The sequence below is a fragment of the Numenius arquata genome, chromosome 8 (genome assembly GCF_964106895.1).
Source record: "Numenius arquata chromosome 8, bNumArq3.hap1.1, whole genome shotgun sequence".
NCBI lineage: Eukaryota > Metazoa > Chordata > Aves > Charadriiformes > Scolopacidae > Numenius > Numenius arquata.
In genome coordinates, this window is record NC_133583.1 from 14,146,957 (window position 1) to 14,174,390 (window position 27,434).

General features: G+C 37.3%; 1 protein-coding gene across 1 annotated transcript; it reads right to left on the reverse strand.

The window, feature by feature from the left end:
- Positions 1 to 1,696: 1,696 nt before the first annotated feature.
- On the reverse strand, positions 1,697 to 26,698 carry APPL1 (adaptor protein, phosphotyrosine interacting with PH domain and leucine zipper 1). The gene is made up of 22 exons (XM_074152649.1): positions 26,515 to 26,698; positions 22,168 to 22,266; positions 21,068 to 21,127; positions 19,080 to 19,151; positions 18,167 to 18,254; positions 16,825 to 16,866; positions 15,950 to 16,008; positions 15,321 to 15,467; positions 13,741 to 13,823; positions 13,477 to 13,635; positions 11,960 to 12,148; positions 11,427 to 11,469; positions 10,618 to 10,674; positions 9,819 to 9,910; positions 9,061 to 9,243; positions 6,692 to 6,741; positions 6,130 to 6,304; positions 5,990 to 6,026; positions 4,373 to 4,519; positions 4,068 to 4,118; positions 3,622 to 3,711; positions 1,697 to 3,066 (listed from the first exon to the last, which is right to left on the reverse strand). Exons 1-22 carry the CDS (start codon positions 26,566 to 26,568, stop codon positions 2,917 to 2,919), a joined length of 2,127 nt encoding a protein of 708 aa, XP_074008750.1. The 5' UTR covers positions 26,569 to 26,698; the 3' UTR covers positions 1,697 to 2,916.
- Positions 26,699 to 27,434: the final 736 nt, after the last annotated feature.

A 27,434-nucleotide genomic window follows, 5' to 3' on the forward strand; every position in this document is an offset into this window, starting at 1 on the left:
TTTTTGCTCATTTTACACCAGTGAAACTCTCCTAAATAAGCAAAAAACCCAAACCCCTCATTTCATTCATATATATCGATCTATTTAACCACTCTCTTTAACCATTTCCTCCTTTTTTTTTCAATTGGTTAAGATGAGAATCATCCAACACAAACAGAACACTTCACTCCTATGCTGTCTGTTTCAGAAAACTACAGTTAATGGCATGGATGGAAAGCCTGAAAAGCAAATGGAATAATTCCAGTCATGTATTACTAAATCTGAAAAATACCACAACAGTAAATTTATCTGCCAACTTTATTCTCCTACTTTCTTCCTCATCTTTGCAGATTTATGTCTAAAACAGTAATGGTTTCAAGAAAGAAAAAAAAAAAAAAAGAGTAACTCAATTTTCTGACATTTCTTCAATAGAAAGCAAAACTGGCTGCACATCAGAAATGCTTTTGGATGAGATGGCTGATCTATTAACTGTCTTTCATATGGAGCTATTTTCATAGGGCTATTGCAGCTAAACTGGTTAACACCTTAATCAATCCTACTCTTACGAGCTGGGGAACTAGAAACTGGAGACTACTCATTTCATATTATTCCTGCGCTGTTTCAAAACTACTTCATCTTCAGCATGTACTTGAGGAAAATACAGTAAGATAAAGTAACTTTGAGCTATGCTGTCGTATTACTTGATAGAAAACAGAAATATCAGTAAACAGCAACAAACAAAAAAAAAAAAAGAGAAAAAGAAACATGAACTGGAAGAGTTTGCACAGACCAAGTGGCTGCCATGCAACTATCTGTAAGCCTGGATTTAGGCACAAAAAGGAAAAAACTTTGGATTTGCTGCCTCTCTGTACATTTTTTATTTTGGCAAGAATAAAACCAGTCTTTTAAGGATGAAAGATAAGAATAGAAGGCTATATATGAAATAAAAATGCCGCTTTTTTTTAGAAAAAAGCCTCAGATTTGTGTGGTCCATGTGACAGTGTGCTGGCCAATGTGGCCACAGGGCAATGCCGTTTGGCCTTGCTGGGAAACAGCAAAAGCAGATATTTCTGCAAGTGACTGGCTACTCTGGGGATGAAAACCGTACTGGAAGAGGAGTCGCTAACTCACTCGGGAAGAGAACCTGGAGTGTCTCTGCTACTCAGTCTCCACCTCCTCTTTCAAGGCTGGGGTTCTGTGACCCCTCCCAAGGCAGCTCCAGCCCTTCCATGGGCTGTGGTGCCAGTAACATCTGCTGCGAGAGCTGCTCCAGTAGCAGCCCCAGCACAGCAGACTCTGGGCACTGCCCATGCGCTGCTCCCCCTTCTCTCCTCTGACAGGAGACTTCTGCATAGACATTCCCTTCTCCAGCATAAGAGGCAGGAGGAGACTGCGGTCTTTAGCCAACGCAAGGCCACTCCAGTGCGTGAGGAGAGTTCAGGCTACTGATCCCTCTGTGCACCTACAGCCACCTAGCAGGGAGGGCCGAGATTCCCCCCTCACTTCATCAGCACTGAGCAACTCCAGATACGAAGGGCTGGGCCATCACCATGGGAGATGGTGAGATATTCTGAAAATTGCTACCATTCCTGAACACCAGAAATGCCCTGCAATTAACTGTAAAATACTGTTATATTATAACTTGGAATATAAGCATATTCTTTCTACATTTCCTGTTATTTTCATGCCACTATTAGAGAGACATCTTCTGCTCCATGGGATTTTAGTATTTATAGTAATTAGTGCAAAAATAAATATTTCTCTTCAAACAAGTTTTCTCTCTGGATCAAAAAGTGAATGCACATTTAGTACTATACAAAATAAATATTACACAGGGTATGGAACACAGAGTTCACATTACAAGCTGTAAACAGACACTGCTTTGAAAAATGCTTTACAGGACTGACTCTAGGATGTCGGATTAACATAATGTCTTAGTTCAGAGCTAGTAAAGTCTGTTTGCAAAATTGATTTCCATAAAAAGACTTAAGGAGCCTCAACCCATTTTCAGTAAATATAGTGTACCGGGGGCAAGGCATTTACATATTCAGAAGATTTTTTCAAATAATGGAATTCAAGATGTTCCTGCAACTCTAAGCATGTTTTATAAGAAGTGAAGTCAAAGGCTTACAGCTTTTTATTACACGTACTGGGGAAAAACCAAGAACATGGCACTTGTGCTACAAGAATATATACATTATTCTTATCATTTGATAAGGAATGCTTTATACATTCCTCATGCAGCAAAGTGCAACTGTGTCTCACCAGCTCTTGTCTAGGTCTGACAGTATTTTTTTCTGTTGTTGAAAAGAAGTCTTTCAGCATTATATTCACCAAAAAAAAAAAAAAAAAAAATCAGGATAGTATCATACAGTGCAATACGAAACAAAAAATAAGATCTGTCCAGAACTATTGCACATCTCACTGATGTTAATAGGGATTTTTCTTCCTAAGTCTAAGAACAGTAATGTGCAACAGATCAGGTAAAGCTTAGCACTGTCTTATTTGGATATCTACTTTTGTTTCCAGCAAGGTGTTCCCTGTACTGCAGTGTAAGGAACAACTTTCAGTGTACTTCTGAAGTCCAATGAGAGTTTAAAAGTTTTGCTTCAAGAGCACTCAATTGCACAGAGAAGTATGTGGGGTAAAGAACCCCACGGGTTTTTCCATACTGCAGAGAAGCCTTGAGAAAACATAACTTTGTCGTAAACATGGTAGCATCACCATGCTTCATCTGGTATGTAGAAAAGAAATTATACTGACATGAAAATGGAAATCACTTAATTGAGAAAGAAAAATCAAGGCATAATAGGGTCTACATATTGTGAAGTCCTTTATATAATACAACAGACCCTCCACCTACATTTCACTTCTTGTAGAACTTGTGCCATTTCACCAGATATATCCAAGGTTCCAATTTTTATAGAGTAGGCAACCTTAGGCTTCAGATTCTCTCTTCTTCTTTCCATCTTCTCCTAAATCACTGTCTTCCGACTGGCTACTGCTAAGGACTACAAATTGTCCTTCTCCGCTGCTCTGATTCGATCTGCTGGAAGCAGCTATCAGCCGGCTTTGCTCCTCTAAGTCCTAATTTGAGAAGGGGTGGGGTGGGAAATCAGAAAAAGAGTATAACTTTAAAGTCATCTACAATTGAAACAGGATACCATTATTATGGTTTATAAACTATATTTTAATACTATCAGTGGAAACTTTCTGTAAAGAGGGAATTAACAGCTTGAATAGGACGCCAAAATATTTACATTTCAGTAGCTGGCATTATTAGAACATCTAACAGCCTAACACCTCTGTACCTAAAATCCTTCAAACACAGGTGGTCAGAACAAGTACGTTCATCTACAGGCCACTCCCTGCGGCCCCTCCCTCACTGTGTAACCGAACCCTCGTCAGCAAATGAAGTTATTTTGGCCCCGTGACAGGCATTCCTTCAATCACTGCTCTTAAGTACTGCTATAAAGACATTTTGTGTTTATCTCCTCAGAAGAACGCTCTTTAAAAGCTACTATACAAAATTATACAAAATCTGCACAGGAAATAGTTCTAATAATTAATTCCGCTGGAGTACAAAACTGCAAACAAAAGTAAGTAGAGAAAAAAGTATTAAGAAATAATGATGAAATGTACCTTTTCAATTTGTTTTTGTTTATTCAGTTCTTTCTGTTGTTTCTCTTTGACTCTTTCTATTTCTTTTTGCTTTTCTGATGCTTTTCGATCCTAAACGGCAAAAATGTAAATAAAGTAAGTAACATCAGCCTGAGATGTTTGATACACTACCAATTTATATGAGTTTGATCAAAGCTATTATACTACTGTTTTGATTATTCTTCTTTTGAAGGACTGATACATTTGTTAAAGGTAGCAAGCCGAACACTATCTTGAATATTCTTCCATGGTAGACATTGCTCAAAATCTTTTTATCTCAGGTTTAAATTCTAGAAACCCCATCCCTTAAAATACACAACAGCATTACTGCATCTATAAGCATCTTGCAGAATACATTCTATTACACATCTTAAATACACTCTCTCCCTTCCATTCACAAAGATCCTTTATCCCCAGAAGACTCTTACCAGTTCAGCATGAAAAGCTATCTGTTTTGCCAGTCCAACAGAGTCACAAATCTAAACACAAAACAGATTTGAAATAATCAAAAAGACTCTCATAAAAATGCCTTTAAAATTAAGCCAGATTCCCAAACTAGATACAATAGCATATTAAAGCACTTACAGGTACTTAAGACTGTCAGATTAAACTGTTTTTCAGTACATAAATAAAATGCTCTCCCACAGAAATCCTTTAGACAGCTTGAATGGATCCAACATCTTGGAGTCCATATCAGGTTCAAAACTGATACAAGTATAACCATCACCAATACCTTTTCCCCTTCATTATTTGATTCAAATATATAGCAGACGGAAGTTTGGCGGCTCTCAACTCTCCCTCCTGAAGTTCTAAGCACAAATCCAAAAAGGCGCTTATTCTCCTGGTGTGTAGCGTACAAGACTACATTGGGCAAAGGAAACTGCCAAAAAGGATCAAATATGGAGATATTAAAACTGGTTCCAAATATTTTCTCTACGAGGTTTCAATATACTGCATATTAATTACTTCAGTATCATTAGTGCACAACCACACCAGAGAAAGCTACAACCTGACCAAACATGTCATTACAAAACACAAACAGCAGATTAGAAAGCAAAGATTAAGTAATTCAAAAGACAGGGAAACTTCTAAACCCGTACCCTGGCTAAGAAAAGGGGATCACATTTGCAATGCCTTTCAGTCTTTTTTTTTTTTCCTTTAGAGAGATCATTCATACAAATGACATTTGTGAGTAAGCTTTCCATGCTTGGTCCCAGGCAAAGGCACTACTGCTCCAAAACCTTTACTGCAATTAGTTCAGCTCTCCTGAATTACATAAACAAGAAAAAAAAAGAAAAAAAAACCCCAAACCAAACAAACCACATATCCTCATTATTTGTTACAATAAAACTATTTTGCATTCTTACTCCTAAAAGAGGGTGGACTTAGAAATTTCAAATGGATCTTTTTAAGACTTAGCAAAGGATAAGTTTTTAAATTCTGAAGGCCCCTACTACAAGTGCTGTAAACTGACAGCATAAGAGTTTTTCCTGACCTTAAATGTACACATTTAGAACACTGGGCACGCACTCAGTTGATGTCCCACCTACAAAAGCTGACAGTTTTGGGGCAGTTTTGAACTTAAAGCTACAGGGGTGAAGAAATTAAAAAGCACTATGGGAAACATCAAGACATTTTCACGTGCTTAGGATTTCCTTTTATGGAAATGAAAATAATTCAGAGTCTCCAAAAAAAAAAAAAAAAAGAGTATTCTTTAAAAGACCCAAAGAAATTAACGACAAAGCATAAACTGTGCATAGAGAAAAGGAGGGGGGCATCAGATTTGAGATGAAAAACAAAGGCTGCTATTACTGAAGAATTAAGCTGGCCATATTTGATATGCTATGAAGAATTTAACTTATTCCTTTTTATTTTATTTGATGAAGAGCTAAAAAAAGCCACAACCAAAAATCAGAAACTGTGCAACACACTCAATGCAATTATATGTTAAAAAGCAAAAAACCCAAACCAAAAGCAAAAAACCCAAACACCAAGCAAACCCTTTTGGACTTCAGAACTAATTTGACTCCAACCTTAACGTTACCTCTCTGCTAACTACTGTTTATAATCAAACAATATTCTGTTTTCCTAAGATTTTACCCTATCAAATCAGGGAGGAGGGGGGAAGTTTCAAAAACCTACTTGAACTACTGAAATCACTTCCCTTAAACCTGATTTGCTCGGTTTTTTCTGTCTATTTTTAAATGTATGAATTAGTCTCCTAATTTCAGTTGAAATTTATTTGAAAATCTCATGCTGTCAGTGATTTTTTCTAACATCTAATATTATTATTTTTAAAGTAGAAGAATTACATTGCTGCGTATTTATCTTAAAATGTAAAGTTACTTACTCGTAGTCTTGTAACTTGTGTCTGTGGATCAATTAACCTAAAAATTTGTTTTTAAAAACAAACCAGAAAGTAAATTTTACCAAAGTGAAAGAAGATCGTTCTGTAAATAAACATCAGTAGAAGTCAGGAAGCAAACTTACTTTAAACAGTCACAAGTGACTAATAAATGGGATTCTGTCATCCTGAAAATGTTATGGATGGCGCGAGCTGCTAGTATTTGACGCATTGTTTCATAAACAACATCTGGACTTTCATCAGATTTCACCTCCATAGAGCCAAGAAATCTTACAATAAATAACTGATGAAGAATTGAATCTAAGACAAAGAAAAACATTGAAAAAAATGAACTCCATTTTGGCTTTTCCATTCAAAACCAAAGACGGGCTGCAGTCAGAGAAACTCCAGACTTCGAATAACTCGGAAAGTGATTGCTCATACTTATGGATTAGAGGTACAATTTCTAAACAGCAAGTCACCCATCTTTTCATTTGGTTTAATAAACACAAAAGATGCAATGAATTATTTTTAAAAAGACTTTCAAACAGTAGCTTGATTTAGCTCAGCTTGTCTGACACACTGCCAATGTAACTAAGCATTCCGAAACTGGTGTTAAATTAGAAGAGAGAAACTACAGATTAAAATAGAAAAATAATTTTCAAATTATATTTTTTATTTTGCATTGAAATAAAATTTTTGCTTTACCTTCTGTTTCAGATTTTGAGCCTCCAGATTCACCAAAAGGATTTGTGCGTCTATTAAAAAATGAAAACATTAAACCAGGAGTCAGATTACATGAACCACTGATGAAGAATGTAGTAGTCTCATGCTGCATCAACTGAGAACACGTAATGATTTCACAGACTTGTAATCTGGAGGAGTAATATATGATAAATCATAACGGCAAGCAATTTAATCAGGAGTTAGACAGAAATTGCTATAGCTGAGGGCTCAAATTATGGGAAAAATACCAGCTATTATTGTCCTTTTGCTCACATGATATTTTTTTAAGTCTAAATTAAGCCCAAGGCAAGACCTTGTTAATATTTGAAAAGGTACAGTCTTAGGGGATGAAATTTCACAGAACAACTTCAGGAAGTACAGCCAAAAACTCATCCTGTCAGTACTCCATAGGAGCACCACGCTTCTTATCACTGTCTCAAGATGCTGAATTACTTACTGAAGAGAAGTCACTGGGTTTGTTTCAAATGCAGCTTTCTGAAAACATCACTGGGGTTTTACTCCTAGAGGGTCAAGAGAAATGTGGCTATTTTTGGCTCTCAAAGACAGAATTGCTGTCAGTTACAGTGAAAAGTGAAAATACTCTAGGCTTCCAAGTCTACATTTTTCAAAAGCAGTAAAGGAATGCTGAAAAGAGTATGGGGAATGGGGAAATTTTATTTAAAACTTCTAAAGAGGAAAAATCTTTTCTCTTTGGCTAACCAGTAGCTGAAAAACTATTATCAAGGGTTCAATAAACTTCAAATTATGTTTTATAGGGCAGTAATGAAGGTGTCGCCTCTCAATAGTTAGTGTTCTTAAAGCAAATGTCTGAACTAAAAGAAAAAAAAAATGTCAATCTCTTGTTCAGTTACACATCCTACTGACTGCCAGTTTTATTTTATCAGTGAAATCTTCTAACTAAGAGATGTCTAGCTTAAAGTAATAAAATTGTTCTAGATTGAACCCTAAAGTCAAGACAGCGTGGCTACAATGTTCATATAACATTAACCCAATGGAGAATCATCCCATTAAATGCTGACCAGTGTAAATACACTAAAGAGAAATTCTTTCTATTAGCATCTTTTATTGCTCAGAATTTTCTTGTCATTTAAGATTAGACTGAAAGAGTCAATGTAAAATCTCACAGGATCTCTCAAAGTGAGAAAATAAATATATGTCATCAGTATCAGAAGCTAGGGAAAGTATTTTTTTTAAATAATTAATACTTCTAAAGTAGCATGTTGCCTACCTGTACAAACACGGCACTAATTTATTGACAGTGATGGGTAACTGAAAATACCGGGCACAACTCTGCATAATTTCTGCTATGAAAATATGACTTTCTAGAATGGAACTGTAACTGATGACATGAATTTAGCTGAAGTATTAACCTTTCCACTTCCTGGAATACAGTTCAAGTCTATTTTAAGTCAATATGTTCTTAAGAATCTAGTTAGCCAACTGATTATCCTGCTATATCCAACAAGAAGAACAAAAACCTGTCCAAAAAAGAGTTGAATATATATAATTTTAACTCTCATGTATCTGTGAGGTGCAACTGAAAGTTCAAATATTTTGCTAGAGTGCAGGGGGATACAACACATTATTGTGACTAGAGTTATGTAAATTAGTTTTCAGCTTTTTGGGTTTTTTTTGTTGTTGTTAAGAGCAGCTGGATCTGCAATTATGTTTTCTTAATATCTGAATTCTGTACATATAGTTCCAGAAATGCAGTGCAGATTTATAGGTTTTTATTATTATTTTTGAACAGGAAGTTTACAAAAAACCAAGTAGGAGAAAATATTTTTATATTTTGGGAAGAGCTCTTAGACAATTTCAACTTGTCTGTAGATGAGATTACTCTAGAAGCCTAGATCATTTTCACTCACCTTTCATGTTAAGAAGAGTGTCATCGATTGCCATCATCACCTGGAGGCAGGGCTACCAAATTTCTCTTGAGTTTCCAAGAGGAAATAACCCAAGCTGCTGGGTGAGCAAGCAATAGGAAAGGAAAATACTTTGTGAAACCAAAAGATTAAAATAAATCAAGAATAAAAGCATTAGATGTTAAAGCAAGAAAAGCTGTTGCTAAATAGAAAACTACACCTCAAGTCTAGTGCATGTAATTAAGCGTTCTTTTTTTTTTTTTTTTTTTTTTTACAACTCTATTTAACAATTAAAAAAAAATTTATTTGCTTCACTGGCCACTGCGAATTTTGTGACGTGACTCAAGGCAAAGGCAATGTGTGTTTTGGAGCTGCAGCCTAAATGGAGTTTGTTTGTTTGTTTGTTTTTAAAATAACAGCATTAACTTTAGGATTTTTTTTTTTCCTTCTCTTTACATTTCCTACCTGCCCGACTGCCCTGAAGATTTTGCTTGACCAGGCAGATCTTCACTAACTGGAGAAATTATGTCAAATTGTATCGGAGTGTCAGGGGCAACAAGCGAATCCAAGGAAAGTGCCGATAAAGCTGCTGATTCAGATCCCAGTGACCCTGTGCTGCTGGTACGAGCTGCAGGGGGACGAGATTGTCTAAAACAAAACAAAAAATGAAAATGAAGGTATTTTAGTTTCAGGTTGGCTGATAATAAATTAAACCATATGGGAGACCAAGACAATATTCCAAAACTTGGATATAAAACAAAACAAAACTTAAAACCTGAAGATCAGAGTATAGCAAACAAGAATGGAGTCTATGTTCCTAGTCAAACTTCAGTAAACTACTACTTGCATTAATAATTACAACAGATTGTATTATATTTCACGTGTGATTATATATCTATGTTAAAACAATCTGAGGTCTGCTTCCAGGAGCTGGACACCTTAAGAAAAAACTCATGATTTCATACAACAAACCAGATAGATGATGCAACCAACAGAACCGTCTCGTCAGCTGGAAATCTGCATTACCCGTAACAATGGATGCTCGACAATGCTAAAAAGGTGAGTTCAAGAAATTTTCCGCTAGTCTACCGAAGATTTAGTTCTAAACATAGGAAGTTCTGTTGGTTTTTTTGGTTGTTGGTTTGTTTTTTTTCTCCTGGAACTTTACCCAGGATTCTTTTTACAGATGTGCTCTTCAAATGAGCTATGGTTCATTAACTTACACAGTTGGCCGCATACTGTCATGCCTCTGCTGAAAGGAAGGAGATGGAGTAACAGCCTCCAGAGCCGACTGATTTACCCGTGCAGCGATTTCCTGCAACAGAGGATGGGAAAAAAATAACTTAAAACATTTTTGTCAAAATAAGCTTTTAAGATTTTAGTTTTATTTATATACAATTGACAGAAGTTAAAAACTCAAACCTTTGTGAGAATCTTACATTCTTTAATTTTCACTAACACAGTTGTTAGGCCAATTCTCCTAATTTAGCAAGTAAAAGTCACGATGTAAGTTTGATTCAATATGTATTTACTATATAAATATTAATGTAAACCATAGAAATTACATTCATTTACTTACCCAAATTCTCCACATTAAACAAATAATCAATTTCTAACTCTTCAAAGAGCAAATAACTCTTTCATGAAATGGAAATACGCAACGCTCATCTAATTCCCAAGATCGTCAATTCCCTTAGCAGCAATTAAATGTATCCATCTGAGCATTTGTCACATTAATGTGTAACAAAGTATCACATACAAAATACAAATACAAGATCCTGAAGATGTCAAAAAGCTATACCAAATATATGTCACGTATTCTTAAGGCTTTCTAGATAACCATTTAGATGAAGGAGACAGTGGACTCTGTGCTTCCAGCCCATAAAAAGCTTATAATTAGACATGCAGGAAGTACTCAGCTTAATTCTATGCTATCCAATTAGATCCAGGTGGTCTCTTTTCAATTTTGTGCATATCTACACCGTAACGTATTACTGACATCCTAAGTTTTAGTACAGTTACCTCAGGATTTTCACTTAGATATATCTGTTTAGATATGTTGTTTATGGTGCATATCCACTGAAAAAGAGAGGAAAAAAAAGAAAAAATTAATTTTTCATAGTTTTTAACAAACTTGATTAAATCCCAGAGTTGGCTAGTTTCAGCATTTTTTCCACTTTGTTTGCAACTTCAGGGAGCCAAACCAGCGTTCTGCACACCCACCTTGTCATTAAATTCACTACTATCTGCATACAGCACCTTACAGTATCAGATTGTACCTGAAAAAATTTTAGTCACACTGAAGATCAAAACTAAAACAAGCTTAAATCATGACTGAAGAATTAAAAAAAAAATAAATAAAAATCAGAATTCTCTGTACTCCATTATTCTGTGACTGCAGGTGACTTTGGTTCCTCAAGACATTATAAAGATTCCATCTGCCCATTTCTTGCATCTGTAAGCGAGACTATTTTCTGCCTGTGCTATGGAAAACCATCTGCTCCTGTTCCTTGCTTCTCAACTTTTTTCTGAAGGAGACAAATATGCTGTTCCACTGAACCCCAGCTCATTGTTAGGGTTTTCACCTGAGCTGTCTAAAAGACAGCACAGCAATTGCAGCCCAGAAAATCCCAAATTTGAGCTGTTAAAGCTGAGTCTAAATTCCTTTCCTCCGTTAAGGCATCTGAGGGCAAATGAGGTCATTAGGGTTGGAATGAGCTACAAATTCACCGCTTACCATCTAGAGAATATAAAATGAGCAATGCAACTATTGTTCCAAATAGTTCTGTGCAACAGTCACTGGACTCCATGCAAACCTCCTACAAGCTTACCTCTTCATAATCTTTTTTACTCTCTGCCTGTAAGATTGAAGACCTGAATGAGAAGAATGGAAAAAAAAAAAATTGTCTATTTAAAATACTTCACAAATACGTTCAGACAGGAAATTTCATTTTCATGTTTGTACAACAAATTAGGAAAAGCTGAAGATGCTGTGTATGTGCTGAGTGCAGTCAACATTTAATTGGGGGGCAGTAGGTGGGGGGGAAATAATCTATGTTTTCATTCCAATTGAACAAAATTCTAATTGTGCTCTTGTAATACTTAAGCACTCACAAAATGCAATAATACATGACTGTAAACCAATTACAGTAATTTTATTCTGAAACATCACTCAGCTTCATTATAGAGCTGATAAATTAAAAAAAAAAAAAAAGACATTACAAAGGTAAAAAGACATCCCAGATTTTGCTTCTAAATACCCCTAAAATCTATCGAAGTATAATCTGGCCAAAGGCAGACCATCTTCCTTTTCTTAATTAGGGAATCTAGTATTACTTACAGGTAACGGTAATGTAATACTTACTTTTTACCATCAAAAGATGTTATCTGAAAACAGTACCGTCTGTCTTCGCAGTCCACAGCCATTACAGAACAATTGTCTATATCCATGACAAGTCCCCCAGCTACATCCCCTCTTGCCTGGCTCATCAAATTTCCACCTTGAGTGAAGTAAAACTGTCTCTCCCAACTGGAAGATACCAGCCCTGTCTTACTAAAAGATAAAAAGAAGTTCTTAGTTAGTTGATTAGGAGTTCGGCCAAGCGGTATGAATTAGAACAAAAAGAAAATCACTTGGAACAAACCGTCTGGGCATTTAAGAAAACTTTTTTCCCCTATAATGCTTTAGGTTTTACAGCTAAATTAGTCTCTTTCCACCTGATTGTTTTTTTATTCTAAACCTATTGCTGGGCAAAGAACACATAAAATAGTTGCTTTCTTAGATTATATGAAATTTAATTTAGAATAAAAAGGCTTAAGTACTTCCTTTTGGATGATCAGCTTTTACAGTACTACTTTACACAATATGTATATTCAAATTGTATGTATTATCAATAGAATTTATAAGAATTCTGAACTCCACACTTATATTGTTAAGACTAAGTTTTGAAGAACTTTGTGTTAAGCATTAGCTTAGTCACGTAAGATACCTCAATTTTCCAAGTCTTTTCTACCATTCAACAAGATTTCCAAAATTTTGCTTAGAGCTTGTTTTTTGGTTTTTTCGTTGTTGTTCTTCCCCGCCCCCCTGAGTACCAGAAGAGGAACAATCTGAAACCAAAAATCAATAACACTTGCAGTTTAGCCTGCTGTTTTGTTCAGATGCTCTTCAATATTTATTGCTGCAACTGTGTTCTACTACAGAAATTCATGCCTCATTCAGCAAGTATGTTACTCTAACCGTTGTTGTAAAAGTAATCTACATCTTTTTAAAAGTCCTTGGAGCTTATTATATAAATTACAGAGAAAAAAAAAAAATCTGAGTATTACAACTTATTTTTAGTAACTACGAAAATCAGCTGCTAGACTTTAAGAACTGTAGTAACAGCTCCCTCCAGTGGAAAAAAAGTCTTCCTCATGAAATGGAGAAGGCCGTTCAAAGCGTATTTCCCTTAATAGAGAATGTTTTGCCTTGTATATCTCAAGCTTCTCATATTTTATTAGTAACTTGAATCCCAAAGCTTTAACAGATATTTATAACAATCCTGATAGCTGCAATCTTGCTGTTTTCCAATTATAATCCAGTGAAATTACACTCTCTTAAACTTTAATATTTCTTTGTGATGTGAAAATTCAGGCAAAAATGGACTAAAATCAGGATAACTATGCTTTGCATCTGAATGACACTATGTCAGTGTAACGATGAAAACAGTGCTAATTATTTCAAGGAGTCCAAAGAAAGAAACAGAATCGCTCCTATGTGACTGACTTACTCAGTTGGGTAAAATCAGCATAGCTAACTTAGAAATATCGCATACTTTTTTAGCTTTCCTTTCCCAAAATGAAATATTCTGGAATTTTGAAGTAACAAGTTCGTCTTACTTTCTTGCATTGAGGTAGCCAGCTTTCCGTGTTAGATTTCTATGAACAGGAAATTTTGTAGTATCAGGATCAGGCAAATACAGTGGATCACTCGCCACTTCCAAGTCCTCTATAGTTTGTTGCATGTTTTCTCCTTCACACTCCATTTCCCTGCGAACACTAAGGTAAAAAACATGTTATTAACAAAGATAATTTACTAATAAAGTAGAAACAGAAAAAATAACTGACTTGATAATAGTCCAGAAGTCAACAAAAATAACTTACTTCTGTACACTTGTGCCAATATTGGTCAAAAATTCTTCCAATTGCTCAGTAAGATTTTCTGAACCCATTTTAAAAAAACTTATCTTTAAAAAAAAAGGGGAGGAAAAGGGAGAATTTAGTCATTAATAAAACAACATTAACAATTAACAGATGAAATCATAGGAGGTTACATTTTATCAGAGAAATCTGTTTTCATCCCTCATTCCCACCAAAGCCTCTCAATGAAAGGAGGGTTGTCTGCAAGCGAAGGCTGCTGCTGACATTGCGGTGGGATTTCATTGTGTCAAGAGTTTGTGCCCAGAGCCACCCGGAGGAAATACAGAAATAAGCAGAATCCGCCCTGGAAAAGAAGCAAGGTTTGATCTTTCAGTGATCCCCAGGTCTCTCCTTACTTTTTCAAGCCCACCAGTTTGCTAACTGTTGCATTCTGGGTGGGGTTATTTGGGGGGCACAGGAGAGGGGAAACCTGTGAGGGCCTGTGTGGGGCCATCCTCTAACTGTAGACCCTGCCAAGGGGAACTGACAATATATATCTTAAAAACACTGTGCTCGATATTTGTCCAGAAAAAATGCCACATCTGAATCGAGACTAGCCAGATGAAATCTCAGCACAGGAAGCTACAGGGCATTGCCCTGCCCTTCCCGTTCTTAGATTCACCAAAAACCTGCACCTGAACAACAGGTTGCACCATCTACTTTGTTACAGAAAACGTTTAAAGCTTAGCTCTTAAATACAAGCTGCAAAATTTCAAAAAGAAGCAAGAGGAGTTCTTGGACTTGGAAAGCTTTCAGACAGTATGTAGAAGTTAATTTCTATTCAGGACACTGTGGCAGTGCCAGATGCTGGAAAGTTTGACTTTTAAAAAAAAAAACAACCTACTGACAACATACTTCTGAAAATACAAATTAAGTCTCTCAAAAGAAATTTTTCATCGTTGATTTTTTATTGCACCCATCCTCAAATAAACCAATCATGAACTCATTTAAACAAAACCAAGCCAGAATGACTTTTAACATTCCAGTTCTTCCACACCCTTGATTGAAAACAGTAGTGATGTGACTTTGATGATTATCTCATCTCAGAATAGCTGCCACAGGAAAAAGCTTAACTGTCTCCACATCACGTTCTAAGAAGGTTTGCTTCTACGTGGACTTGCAGGCACAAAAGTTTTAATCAGCTACTCCCATTAGTGACCCAGTGGGAAAAAGTACCCAGCAATGAACACTTAGGCAGCACATTAAATTTAGCCATCTGGCTTTTGGGGCAGAATTAGACCTTTATATTTGTCACTCAGACTTTCCTAAAAGATTCTCTGATGGGAGATGTCACGATGGGAGATGTCAGATGATGGGACATGTCACGATGAGATTCATATACTGAGTGGGAAATGATTAGTGCTGCTAATGACAGTGGTCGCGGCAGCAGCTCTGACAGCTACAGGGATGAGGATGGGGTTTGTCTTTTTCTTCACTTGCTTCCTTGGATTGCAAAGGAGGTCTTGTGATGGATACGTACACCAACCTTCATGAAACACTTTTAAATCTTCTTCAGACCTACAGCTTTCAGAATCTGAAATTACCTGAGCTTGCATGTATCCTAGCAAGGGTTCTAGCATAGCAATTTTCTTTTTGTACTGAAGAGTATTTAATGCACAGAAATAATGCATCATAGTCTGATGCTGCTTTTTCCTTGAAGTATATACATCTTCTGTAACTTCAGCCTTGATCTAAAGAGACACAGACAGGGGGAAGGGGAAAAAGGAACGTTTGAGACTTAGTATTCATCACATGTCTTCTGGACAGCTTTATAGCCAGCATGGAAAAAAACAACACAGTAATGTTCTACCCTTTCTCAACAGCAATTGCGTATTTTACCCTACAGTTCCGCTTCTCTAACTTATACATGCGAGGTACATGAAAAACAAATACAGCTTGCTTTTTCCCCTGGAAAATGTGGTTATTTCTTTACAAAGATAATTTGAACATAATATCACCTTCATCTTAGAGCATTTTCAGTGTTACAAGACAGATATATTGGGGACCCCTGCTTTTCTGTTCTGAAGTAAACTGTCTGAACTGCTAAAACATAAACTATCAACCTGCAGATGGAATCTGCCATACATTGTCTTCCATCATATATATATATATTAGAAAAATTATTTCTTATCTCCTTTAAAAATCTTTATATTAAGTATTTTGTTTTACTAACCTTTTCATTTTCCCTTCTTTTTGACAACCGACCGTATCTGGTAATGGCAGCATCATGGTCTAAGCGATCAAGAGAGAATTTATGATCATTTTGATAAATTAATGACTTAATGAAACAGAGCAGAAAACCTTTTACGTCACTGAGTTGCACAGCCAGCCGAATGCAAAGTTCTGTCATGTTAAAACCTTTAAGAATTGTCATTGCCTGTTTGTAATTACTTCACTGCCACAAATACTTGGGCTGAAGAAAAATTCTAACCAGATGCAAACTGGCCAAATTGTTACAAATTTCCCTAAACAGCTAATATTCTTCAAAGACAAAAGCCTTCTATAAGTAGAGACAACTTTCCATTAGGAAAACCTGTATCTAATCTTTCTTGCTTCTAAAGCAATGAAGCAATTTACGTCAAGAGAAGCAGAATCCTAATTTAATCCTTACTTAAAGAGTACATTTTCTACGAGGATATAGTAGAGCTAGCTAAAAAAAGTAACTTCTGACAATAAGGAAGAGAACTATCAAACTAATTTTAGGGGGAGTAAAATTTGTTTATTAATCTAGTCCTGACTTTAAGAAGTGAGCTAGCACCTTTTTTTTTTTTTTATTTTGGTAGCATGATCTGAAATTATTTAATTATATATACATATTTACAGTATTGTAAAAAAGACTGTCAATTTGCTTTAACACTTTGGTACACAAAGTAGGGATTTACAAGTGAACAAAGGAAAGCTGGGTGCCTAAGTATCACTGAAAAAAAATTACACCTTAATTAGTTACTTTAAGCTGTTCAAATACCCTTCCTAGTTTTCTGAGCAAATTATCTCTACAATAATACTGTTGTCTTCTAATATGTATAACATTAAGTATTTTACACTTACCATTGCTTGCAATTTGGAAAACTTCTTTAAGAGTTAATATCTCTACAAAACAACATATCACAATTTAAGTAAGCTGTCATTAATGTAACACTTAAATATTACAGTTCTGGTCTGAGCTTGGGAAATGGAAGCACAGGAGATGGGGAAGTATCACTGGATCAAAGGAAAGCCCCAAATTCATTGTGATTCTTCCTACCTAAAATTAGCCATGTTCTAGATGTTATGTAGTCTCACTGTGTCAGCAAACAGAAAACAGTACAATACTTAGCGTTTCTTCTGATCTTGATTGTGGTTTTGTGTCATATTACAACATAAACGAGCAGATGCCTATGAAGTCCATAAAGAAGTATGGTATCATTAAATGCTACATCAGTTGGTGGCTAAAAACTTCCAGTGGGATAATTTAATTTGCCGTTATGGCCTCAGGGATGCTTCTTCAGTAAATATTAAGAGATTTTTCCAGGTCCTGAGGAGTAATATTACCCTTGAGATACTCACATTCCCTTGCTCAAAAAGCATAATCTATTTAATCCATAATTTTGCAACAAACTATTGCCAAAGAAGTATTTTTGAAGATTCAGTAAGAGCTAGAAGACTTAAGGAAGATTTGTAATTTTTATTTCAATTTCGACTTAAAATGTTCATATGTTACATATACCACTCTAGGATGTTCACGTTGGGGACTTAAGTTATTTTGGGTTTAACTCTTATCATTTTTATCTGAAGCCCATTTGCCACACCAGCCTATGCACTTTAGCCTCTCAAATAAAGTCTATCATAATCAGACACATCATATATTATTTGGGCTAGGTAGGATAAGATACAACTGTTAGAAAAATAAGAAGGTGGAAACATCTTACGCCTGCTCGTAAGAAGCCACCTGCATTACCAGCAGGGCTGCAGAACCACCTTACTAAATCTTAGTCATATAATAGGTCCTACAACTTTGCAAGTTTTGCCTTTTGAGTTTAGTCCAGCCATTATACTGATGTCATGGTTTTACAATATATACAAATATTTCCTGACCATGCAGATTATCCGAAAATTATTATTTTCTAATGTTTATAGTAACTGCAAAATTTTCATCTCGATTAGAAGACAAGCTCTTCCATAATATAAGTAATATTTTTGTTTAAACAGTAATAGTGTTACATTCTTCAACTGCAATACTCTTATGAATAGAAATAACTTAGATTTTTTTAAAAATTGGGAGATGCATACTTTTGAGAGGTGAAAAATAAGTGGTGTATTCTATTTAGTGAAACAACAGCTATGGAGATTAAATGCCATGTTTTTGCTGTTGCTGCTGTTAATAAAAACAGTATTTGTTCGAGCACTCTACCTTTTAGATCCCTTTCTTTAAACTGGGTAATAGGAAACATCATTGCATCTGCAAGCTGAGTTGAAAGAACTGCATGGCACGAGCTGAGCTGTAGAAGACAAGAAAAAGAAGGAAATTTTAGGAAAACAGTGCTGAGACTAAATCAAATCATGATTGGTTGAGATCCATTTCGTTCAAAGACGACGTATACAACTCAAACATAATTTTGCACATTCATTTTTTTGCAGCTATTCTTTTCTAGGTCCCTGATCTCATCACTAGCTTTTTGTAGAAGACCTTTAGAGTTTAGTATTTGTTCCTACTTTCCCAACTTTATTCCAAGTTACTGGATCACATCAGAAGATGGTCTCCTACATTCTGATGACCAATCAATTTATTTCTCCAGTTTCCTTCCAGCTACATCACAGCTCCTCTTTCACAGGTTACAGAGGTGGAACAGATGTGGTTTTCCTTCCAAAACGCTGTTTAAGTAGTGTTAAAAGCAAGGAGAGGCATCACAGAAAAAAATCCTGACTCAGATCCTAACGGTGCTAAGCTGTCTTTCTGAAGAGTCTGTCTCTAATCCAGAGAGCAGGAGGTTCCTTTGTCAGTCAGGTATCTGAAACCAGGCAAGACAATACCCTCACGAAAAACAGTTTCTAACTGCCATTCTGTAGTGGTTTTTGGCTCTATCTACATTAAGATAAACTACATTCTTTCTCAACAACGTATCTTCATTTTGCTGAATCCATTCTTTATCTTCAGGTTATATAACTTTAAATATATGCTGCAATGTACTCCTAAGTGTACCTTACTGACAAATGAAAGCCATTTCTATACCTCCTATCTTAAAAAATGCTGGAATAATTAAGCAAGTTACGTGTCTATACATGACAACATCAGCAAAGTAAGTGACACAAATACAAGTACTTGCCTCGTCTATCACTTTTGCAAATTGCTGCAGAGTGGAAGTCATAACTTCATCATCTCCCCCGAGTGGAAAACGCTGAAAGAAAATAAAAGGAGGCACGTTGTTTGCAGTGTTTTCTGCCATTCACAAAACTATATTAATCATGTCTATGAACGTATTGGGTACTCCATTATTTTAAAATACTGAAGCACCTCTTCATTGTCCTGTGAAGAAGGAATATTTTTGGGGGAGAAAAAAAAGTAATAAACAATTCTTATTTAAAAAAAATAAATCTGTTTTTAAAATAGACTGATAAATCAATCTAATTAATAGATTTTATTAATTAGTAGATTTTATTTAAAATAAAAAAATCAGGAAAGATGCAGAATTGACATCTATGAAGATTTTTATCCAGCTTTGCAAATTACTTTAAAATCATAAAAAAATTAAGCAATATTTGATGTTCATCTTAAACTTCTAGCTCTTAAATTATGTGATTATGTGAAATTTTAAATCATCCAAAAGAGTTTACTTTACATCCAAAAGAGTTTACATTGCAATGCCTTGATGGAGGCAGAAGCATGACCAAAATGGTCACAACTGAAAAAAGAAACGATCCACTTAAAACATTATTTGTGTATTTTCCAACGAATCTCCTGACTGGGAAAGCAGCAGTCCAAAGGAGACAAATCAGAGTAAAAGGTCCAATGCTAATTTAATTCTTGTTTTAATTCACAGCAGCTCTACATAAAACACTTTGAAACACTAAAAGAACAACTTGGTTAAAATTTTTGAGCATTTCCAGCTTGTTAGATTACTCCCTCCTCCTTCTCAATGACCGTAACAAACTGTAATTAAAATAAGGATATTTGGTGTATATTTTGATATCTGTAACAGCTAATGAATAAGAATACCATGCCCTAATCAGTTCTTCTAATCTGAAGCTAGTTCTTTTCAGTTGGATTTTGCAAATACTGTAGTTTTGCTAGAAAATGGCAGAAACCGTGCAATTCATTAAACAGCTGTGTCATTCATGTCATTCAAGCCCGTTTGGTATTGTATCAATGTTAAAACAATTCAAATGACAGCACTGCAGCTACTTCTGGGAAAAAAAAAAAAAGGCAGAAATAATTTAATTCCTGCTACAATTTGAAGCATGCACAGACATCTTAAACTACATTTCCAGTCTGTCATTAGGAATATAATTTTAATAAAAAAAAAAAGAAGACACTTCCATCTCTTCCTAATGGGACTACTGTAGGTATGAACACTTACTATTCTTTTGGATTGGCACCATTATGGTTTTGATCCTACCTGCATTACACCTATGTGTTAGTAACAGTGCTAACACAAAGCAAAAATAAAGCGTCATCCCACCTCTCTAGAAAGACTCACCAAACCAAATTAATTCATAAATAGGACTTGTTCCAGTTCACCTCATTAGGTGAAGAATGAGGATAGGGAGCGCCAGCCTCCTTAAAAGGAGCGACTTTTTATTTTTAACATGCAGCTCAGAAAAGGGGTCCATCAGCACAGCTACAAAGAGGAAACTCTTCAGAGTACGGGCTACCCGTAGAAAAAGTTATGGACTCCACAATCTCTGTTTTCACAGATGGAATTATTCTCATAACAAGAGTAAATTATGGTTGTTAAATGGAGACTGCTATGCAATCTCTTTGTGACTAGTAAAATTAAAGCACTTAACAGTAAAGAAGCTTATAAAATAAAAACAACCCCTCACCACCGCCCTAAGTACCCAAAACACTGATCCGAAAGTAAAATATTCCAGAACTTACTAATATTCATCATGGTAAGAGAAACTTCATTCTGTTTTAGTTGGAAGAGCTAATATGAAGACAGTAGCTTCTTTTGGCAAAGATTTGAACCACCAACTACAGCAATTGATTTTATCTGGACCAAACCTAAATACATTCTACATTGTGCTCTGGGAGATAAGACTACACAAATACGTAGCCCTGACCACACAAAGACAACAATGACTTACACAGTACCTGTTTCTCGTATTCCTTCAGAAGCTTTGAAGTCAGATGAGTTGCTGCGCTTAATTCATTCTGATTTAACAACAAAGAAACAACAAAAAACCGAGCTTATTAGCTTTTTATTTACATTAATACCAAAAAAATCACATATTTGAAGATGACATGAAACTTAAAATCTGACTATGGCTTTTCAGAAAAACTAAGCATCCTGCCTTTCCATTTCTCTAACATTACTGACAGTTACAGGTAATCAGGGTTTACAAATACCAAGTTCACAGCCTGTACTATGTGCGCCGATTTCTGTATTTTTCATGTTATACAATGCATAGTTGCAATTAATTATTTCAAATTAGTTGCCTTAGCTACTGAGTACTAGGAATTTGTTATCTGTAAAGGAAAGATTACAACAAACCTCAGTGCTACCTGGTTGCAAACAGATAGGACCTAATTAGCAGATTCACACTACAGAACAACTTCATCTTTCATGATGTAGTTGAAGGAGAAAGTACAGAAATTAAAAGCCAAATAGAAAGGCAGTAAAATAAAACTACATAGCAGCAAACCTATGATAAATACACTAGTCATTAAAGTAAAAACAAGAGTAAAATAAAAATATGAAAAGCAAGAGTGACAAATCATTACAAGTCAAACAGTTCAAGTATATACAAATTAAAAAAACAGCAATAAACTCAAATGTTCAGAAAAACATACAAAATAGATCCTGCCTTTGCCCTAAAAATGCAGTTACTTATAGATGAGTGAAACATGGATATATTGTGGGTTAAAAATAATCTCGCACTTGGTACATATTCTTATACACACTAAGGTCACGATGGGAAACATTTTAGAAACACTTAGGAAACACAATAAAACTTCTAGAAGACCAAAAAAATCTTTTCGTTTGTCATAAGAAATTACGTTGCAAAAGAAATCACAAGAATTTAATCTTTATCACTCCCTACCGTACAGAAAAACAATCATTTAATTCTTATTTTATTTAGTTTGATATAGTTTTAAAAAAATATTGTTTATAGTAATTTCAAAAAAAAGTAAGAGACATGAAATGTGGTTCAAAAGCTTTATAAAGCATTCAGGCATTTCATTAACACTACCTGTGCATCGTATATTCTGTGCATGGCTTGAAATAACTGATTGATGTAGTTGGAAATTGCAGCAGCATCTTCTTCAAATACTCCCAGCAAAGATCGGGTCTGTAAAAGCAAAACAGCCAAAATACTGATATGTCAAGTTAGCAAAGTAGTATTTAAATGTAACAGAATTTCAAACTTAAATAGCATTGTTTTGGGTTTCATTACTGAAAATTTTATAAACCCTCCAACACCGTTTACAGAAATGATTGTGTCTGATGAGCGTGCCTGAGAATCTTAAAGATACCACAGCTGAGCCTCACTCCTCCCGTCAGCCTCTGTCCAGGTTAACACAAGTACATTTTCAGAAAGGAAAGGACCAAAGGAGGTGAGTAAGCATATAAAAAAGTTGGAACTGTGGGCAACTACTGGACCCACTACGGTACATCCCTAAGGAAAAGGGTAAAGATGACTGGTATTCAGTAGCATGCCAGGTACACACATGCCTGCTGACTACGCATCCCACTGCACTGTTCGTGTCACTGATGAAGGTGTTTAACAGTATCCACCTCAAAATGAACCTCTTTTATCTCTGTCCACCTATTAGGCTTCAAAACACTGATCACTACTCTTTAAGCCCAATTATCCAGCCAGTTTTACCACCCAGGCTGCAGTCCGTACCTCTCCATTTTGGCCACAAGGATGTTACCAGAGACCATGTCAGAATCCTTGCTTAAGGTAAATGACATCCGCTGCGCTTCCCGGTGATGAAATGACTGACTCTGGATGAGAAGTCAATCAGGTTGCTCAGGCGTAATTTGCCCTTAAGCTTAAATGAGATGCTGAGTCAGTGTTCTTGCATCCTTTTTGCACTTGGAAGCGATGTTACTCCTCACCACATGGATATCGAATAGCTTGCTTCCACCAAGACAAAAACCCAAGAGGGGGAAGAGCAGAAAACGTACCTATAACTCTGAACAGGCTACATTCGCTTTTCCTCATCTAAAACACTGGGAAGCTTGGATGCAGAAACAGGAGTATTGCTTGCAAGACCCACAAAATAAACCCTTTAGCTCTAGTAACGTATTAGCAAGAGGACTGTGCTTTGGTTTTGGATTTACTCTAAAAACAATGTCCAGACAGAAAATGGAAAGAATCATAAGTACCTAACTGTTCTTTTCCCCACAAAAAAATGATTGTTAAACACTTGAAATTGGAAATTCTCTTTCTTAGTCTTCCTTAGGCTAAATAACTGTAGTTTCCTCAAAGAGGAAGGGAAGGAACTTATGGGTCCTGAGAAAAGAATGAAAGACTGACACAAGAAGCCTGGACATCAGGAAAACTTTTCTGATTAGATTAATGAAAAGCACTGGATCACACAGCATATGAATTGTGGGGGGTTTATTATTAGAAGATCTTGCTATGTTGAAGACTTGTCTTGAAATGATGTAGACTTCAGTCCATCTCCCCTTGAAGCATGGAGGTCTCTCTCAGCTACTTTTGTAATTTTCTGCTTTTAATGATAATCAAGAAGTACATATTAAACCTGCATAAAGCATGTTATTTGACCACTCTTTTGACATGCAATTCTTGTATTTATCTTGAATTAGATGGCTGGTTGTCTCACAAATATGATCATATCATATAATGCCTACAAGATACTTGAATTAAAAAAAAATATAATCAAACAGCATCATCAACGCAATAAATCACTTTAATGGTGATTCTAGTTTATAAAACAAATGGAAAGGGGAGTGGAGGAGGAAAGAGGTGGAGGAGAACTCAAATGTTTGCCAGGTGTGGCAACATGTTGTGTCATCCTAATAGCTGTGACTCTCCCATTAAAGGAGACATACATGAAAGAATGCAAAAGGTAAAATGACATACCACCATAACCACTCATGACCTTTAAACCTGAACATAAATAAACCTGAACTTGTAATTTCATAGGAATATCATGTAAGGTTTCTGGATTATGCTTACTCTTTAAAACCAAACACTGTAGAATTTGCTGAGCAAAACATTAGAGGAATTATTTACTCCTCTTTCCAGTAAAACTTTGCATCATTTTGCATGTTCTTTAAGATGCATTCACCCCACTTATATGAGCAGGTACACTAGAAACTACCAGTGATACACTGGAGAAGGAAGCCAGCTAGTCAGAAGTCAGTGAATTGTCTTAATGACATTTTATGTCATCCTAGGTACAGTAGTGTAAGTGACATGAGATAGAGCCTGTATTAACAAGTCTCTTGGGTTTTTTATTGTGCAATGCTTTGGGAACACAAATAAGCCTAGGCAGAAACTCTCTCTAAATATATATACATAAACACTGAATATGTGTGTAATATATGTCCTAGGTTAATTAAATTGCACTGCTTTGCATTGTAAAAGACAATGTAAGCTTGGCATTTGGTTCATGTCTGAAAACACAGTGGTTAGATTTTTATCCTGTAACAAGAGGAAATGAATGGGTTTTGCCATTTTAGAAAAGCCTCTCCTTCCCTCGGATGCAGAATAAGTTTCATATGATGTTTATATACCTAAAGTTAGTGACTGAAACATGTCTGAAGGAACAGAACTCCAGTTGGTAGTTCAGCACTATATGACATAGGCTGATCTTTTTCAATATTAAAGCATGAACACATCAATCAGAATGTCATGGCAACTCCTAATGAAAGCAAGGTTTCTTCTTTCTTTAATCAACATTTGTTGCCATTTTCATTGCACTGATTTCAAAGTAACAGAAATGAACTAATGCAGTAGAAGACTATAGAGTCCTCGTTACGTTCTTCTAAGAGGTGGTTAGCCAGAATTCACCTGAAATACAAGGCTGACTGAAAGACGTAAAATTTTGTACCCAAAAGAAAAGAAGATATCAGCAAATCTAATAGTTTAAGCACATCAGACTCATTGGGCTGAGTTAGGCTTTGCTAGTTCTATACCACACATAACCTCAAATGAAGGATTCTAAAATTTATAATTATGTTCCAATATGTAACATTTTTGCTTGACATTCCAGTCTTAAGTGCTTGGAAAAAAAAAAAAATCCTTACATTCTACTTTTTAGGGATCCTAAGTTTATCTTACATTTGACATTTCCTAGAAATATAAATAGTTCTGACTTGCGCATATTGAGAACAGACCTTCAAAAGATAATTTTGTTAAACTAGTATTATTATACACTTTCAAAAATTCTTCCTCTTCAGGACAGTACATCAGGTTCAGTCTCTGGGCCTGAGACCATACTACAGGCTAGATCTCATCTAACATCTAGTATTTCAGCTATATGGGGCACTGTCCTTCGGAAAGCAATGACACACTTTCTTCTGTTGCCTTTTCTAAGTCACCCATCCACTTGATGCAGATTTGTTAAAATGCTTGTCATTTCAGGAGTAAAAATCCCAACTAAGAAACAAAAGTTTCTTTTCGTATGGTTGAGGAATCAAAACTCTCAATGTATCTGCTATTACAATATACGCTCGCTCATCTACATAAACAGTGCAGCAAAACTAGGATCTTAATTCAAAAGGCTACAATAAAAGAAAATATATTGTAAAGTGGGGTTTTTCTGCATCTAGGAAGAGCAGTACAAAGTAGTTGCTGTTGTTGCTGCAAGAGAAACCCGTGCAATGGAATACAGCACTTCCTGCTTGATAGGAGTACGAAAGAAACGCCCGTGCAATATACGGCATCACTGACAAAGGTCAAGCAACAGAAATGTGAAGATTTCAGAGCAATTAAAGGCCTCTCAGCACCATGCTTTCCCCACCTACTCACAGCATTAACAGCCGCCACGATAACCTCATCCAAGAACTGCTTTTCATACCTATCTATTAAACCTTAAAAGCGCTTTTAGTAAAAGACAAAGACAAGAAAAATCGCCTTGAGCTTTGTCAACACGAGATCTCCAAAATAAATCATGAATGTATACGCGGGGGCGGGGAAGTACGGGACTCGGCGCAAGCTACTATCCTGACGCTGAAGCACAGAACCTCCGCCAAATGACCACCGAGCCCGCTGCTCTACAGGCAGCTCATCAGCCCGCAGGACGCCGGAGAGGCGGCGGCGGTACAGACGGGGCGAAGGGGCCGCGGAGGCCGGGGGCACAGACACCTCGCGGGGGACACCGCCGGAGCTGACAGTCCCAAAGCCGCCACTCCCGGCCCCGGGGCCCCGCCACACCACGCGGGGGAGGAAGGCAGGAGGGCACCTGGCCGTAAACGCAGCGTCCCTGCCGCGGCGGCTCTCCAACGCCTCCCCGAGGGAACACGGGCGGAGGGAGGGAGAGGGGAGCAGCGCTAGGCCCGGCGCCCACAGGTTGGGCCCGATCTGGCCTCCGCCCACCGAGCTGCGTCTTGTCTCGCTTACCTGGGGGCTGTCTTCCAGCGTCTCCTCGATAGGCAGCTTGTCGATACCGGGCATGGCGGCGGCCGGGGCTGACTCTGCGCCGCTGCAGCTCCCGCTCCCCGCAGCGCGCCCAGCTGACTGGAGCCCCCCCCTTCACCCCAGTCACAACACACCCGCCCCCGCCCCGCTTCACACCGGATGTTCCGCCCCCCTTCCACCGCCCCCACCCGCTTGGCCTTGCTATTGGTTCTTCCGCCCGGCCTGCCCAGCTTCTTATTGGCGAGAGGCTCCATCTGTTCGCTTACACGCGCGCGCGGGGCCGTTGGCGCTGTGAGGTGCGTCGCGCCTCTGCGTGGGCGCGCGGCCCTGCCCCGGAGCGCGCTTCCCCTCAGGGTGAAGTGGGGGGGAGCGCGTACCCCCGGTCGGCCGCGGCCCCTCAGGAAAGGGAAACGAGGGGCCTTTGGGCGGTCAGACCGGCCCCCTCCCGCTTCTCGGGAGAGCCCCCCGGCTCCTGCTGCCTCCGGCCCCCCCCGGCTCGGGGAGGTGAGTGCGGGGCGGAGGCAGAGAGCGACGTGTCCGCCCCGAGGTGTCTGTCCGGCGGTGCCGCGAGCAGGTGGAGGTCGTCGAGAGAACTTACTGTCAAAAAGCGAGCAAACTTTTTCTTTTTAGTTTTGTTCTTTTTGCGTTTGCTGTTCCATGCTCTGTTACGAATCAGGGTGGCTTCCCAGCCCTGTTTGTCCTTGCTCTGTCTTCTCAGAGCAGACGGACAGTTACCTGGGGGCAGAACCGCAGTGGGACCAAGGCTGTTGTGTCCCTGTTGTGAAGGGAGCGTCTGCTGCGCTCTCGATGTTACCTGGAGCATCCCTTCTGAGAAGTCTCCTTTTATCCCTCTCGTATCTTTCTCCACTATCCAGCAGGGCTTTCATCAAGTGTTTCTGTCC

Excerpts from the sequence above, each read along its gene's own strand:
- APPL1 (XM_074152649.1), bottom strand. The coding sequence starts at position 26,568 with ATGCCCGGTATCGACAAGCTGCCTATCGAGGAGACGCTGGAAGACAGC. Across the intron at positions 9,911-10,617 it reads ATCTAAGTGAAAATCCTGAG|GAAATCGCTGCACGGGTAAA; the intron begins GTAACTGTACTA and ends CCTCTGTTGCAG. Across the intron at positions 4,520-5,989 it reads CACAAGTTACAAGACTACGA|TTTCCTTTGCCCAATGTAGT; the intron begins GTAAGTAACTTT and ends CCTTTTTGGCAG.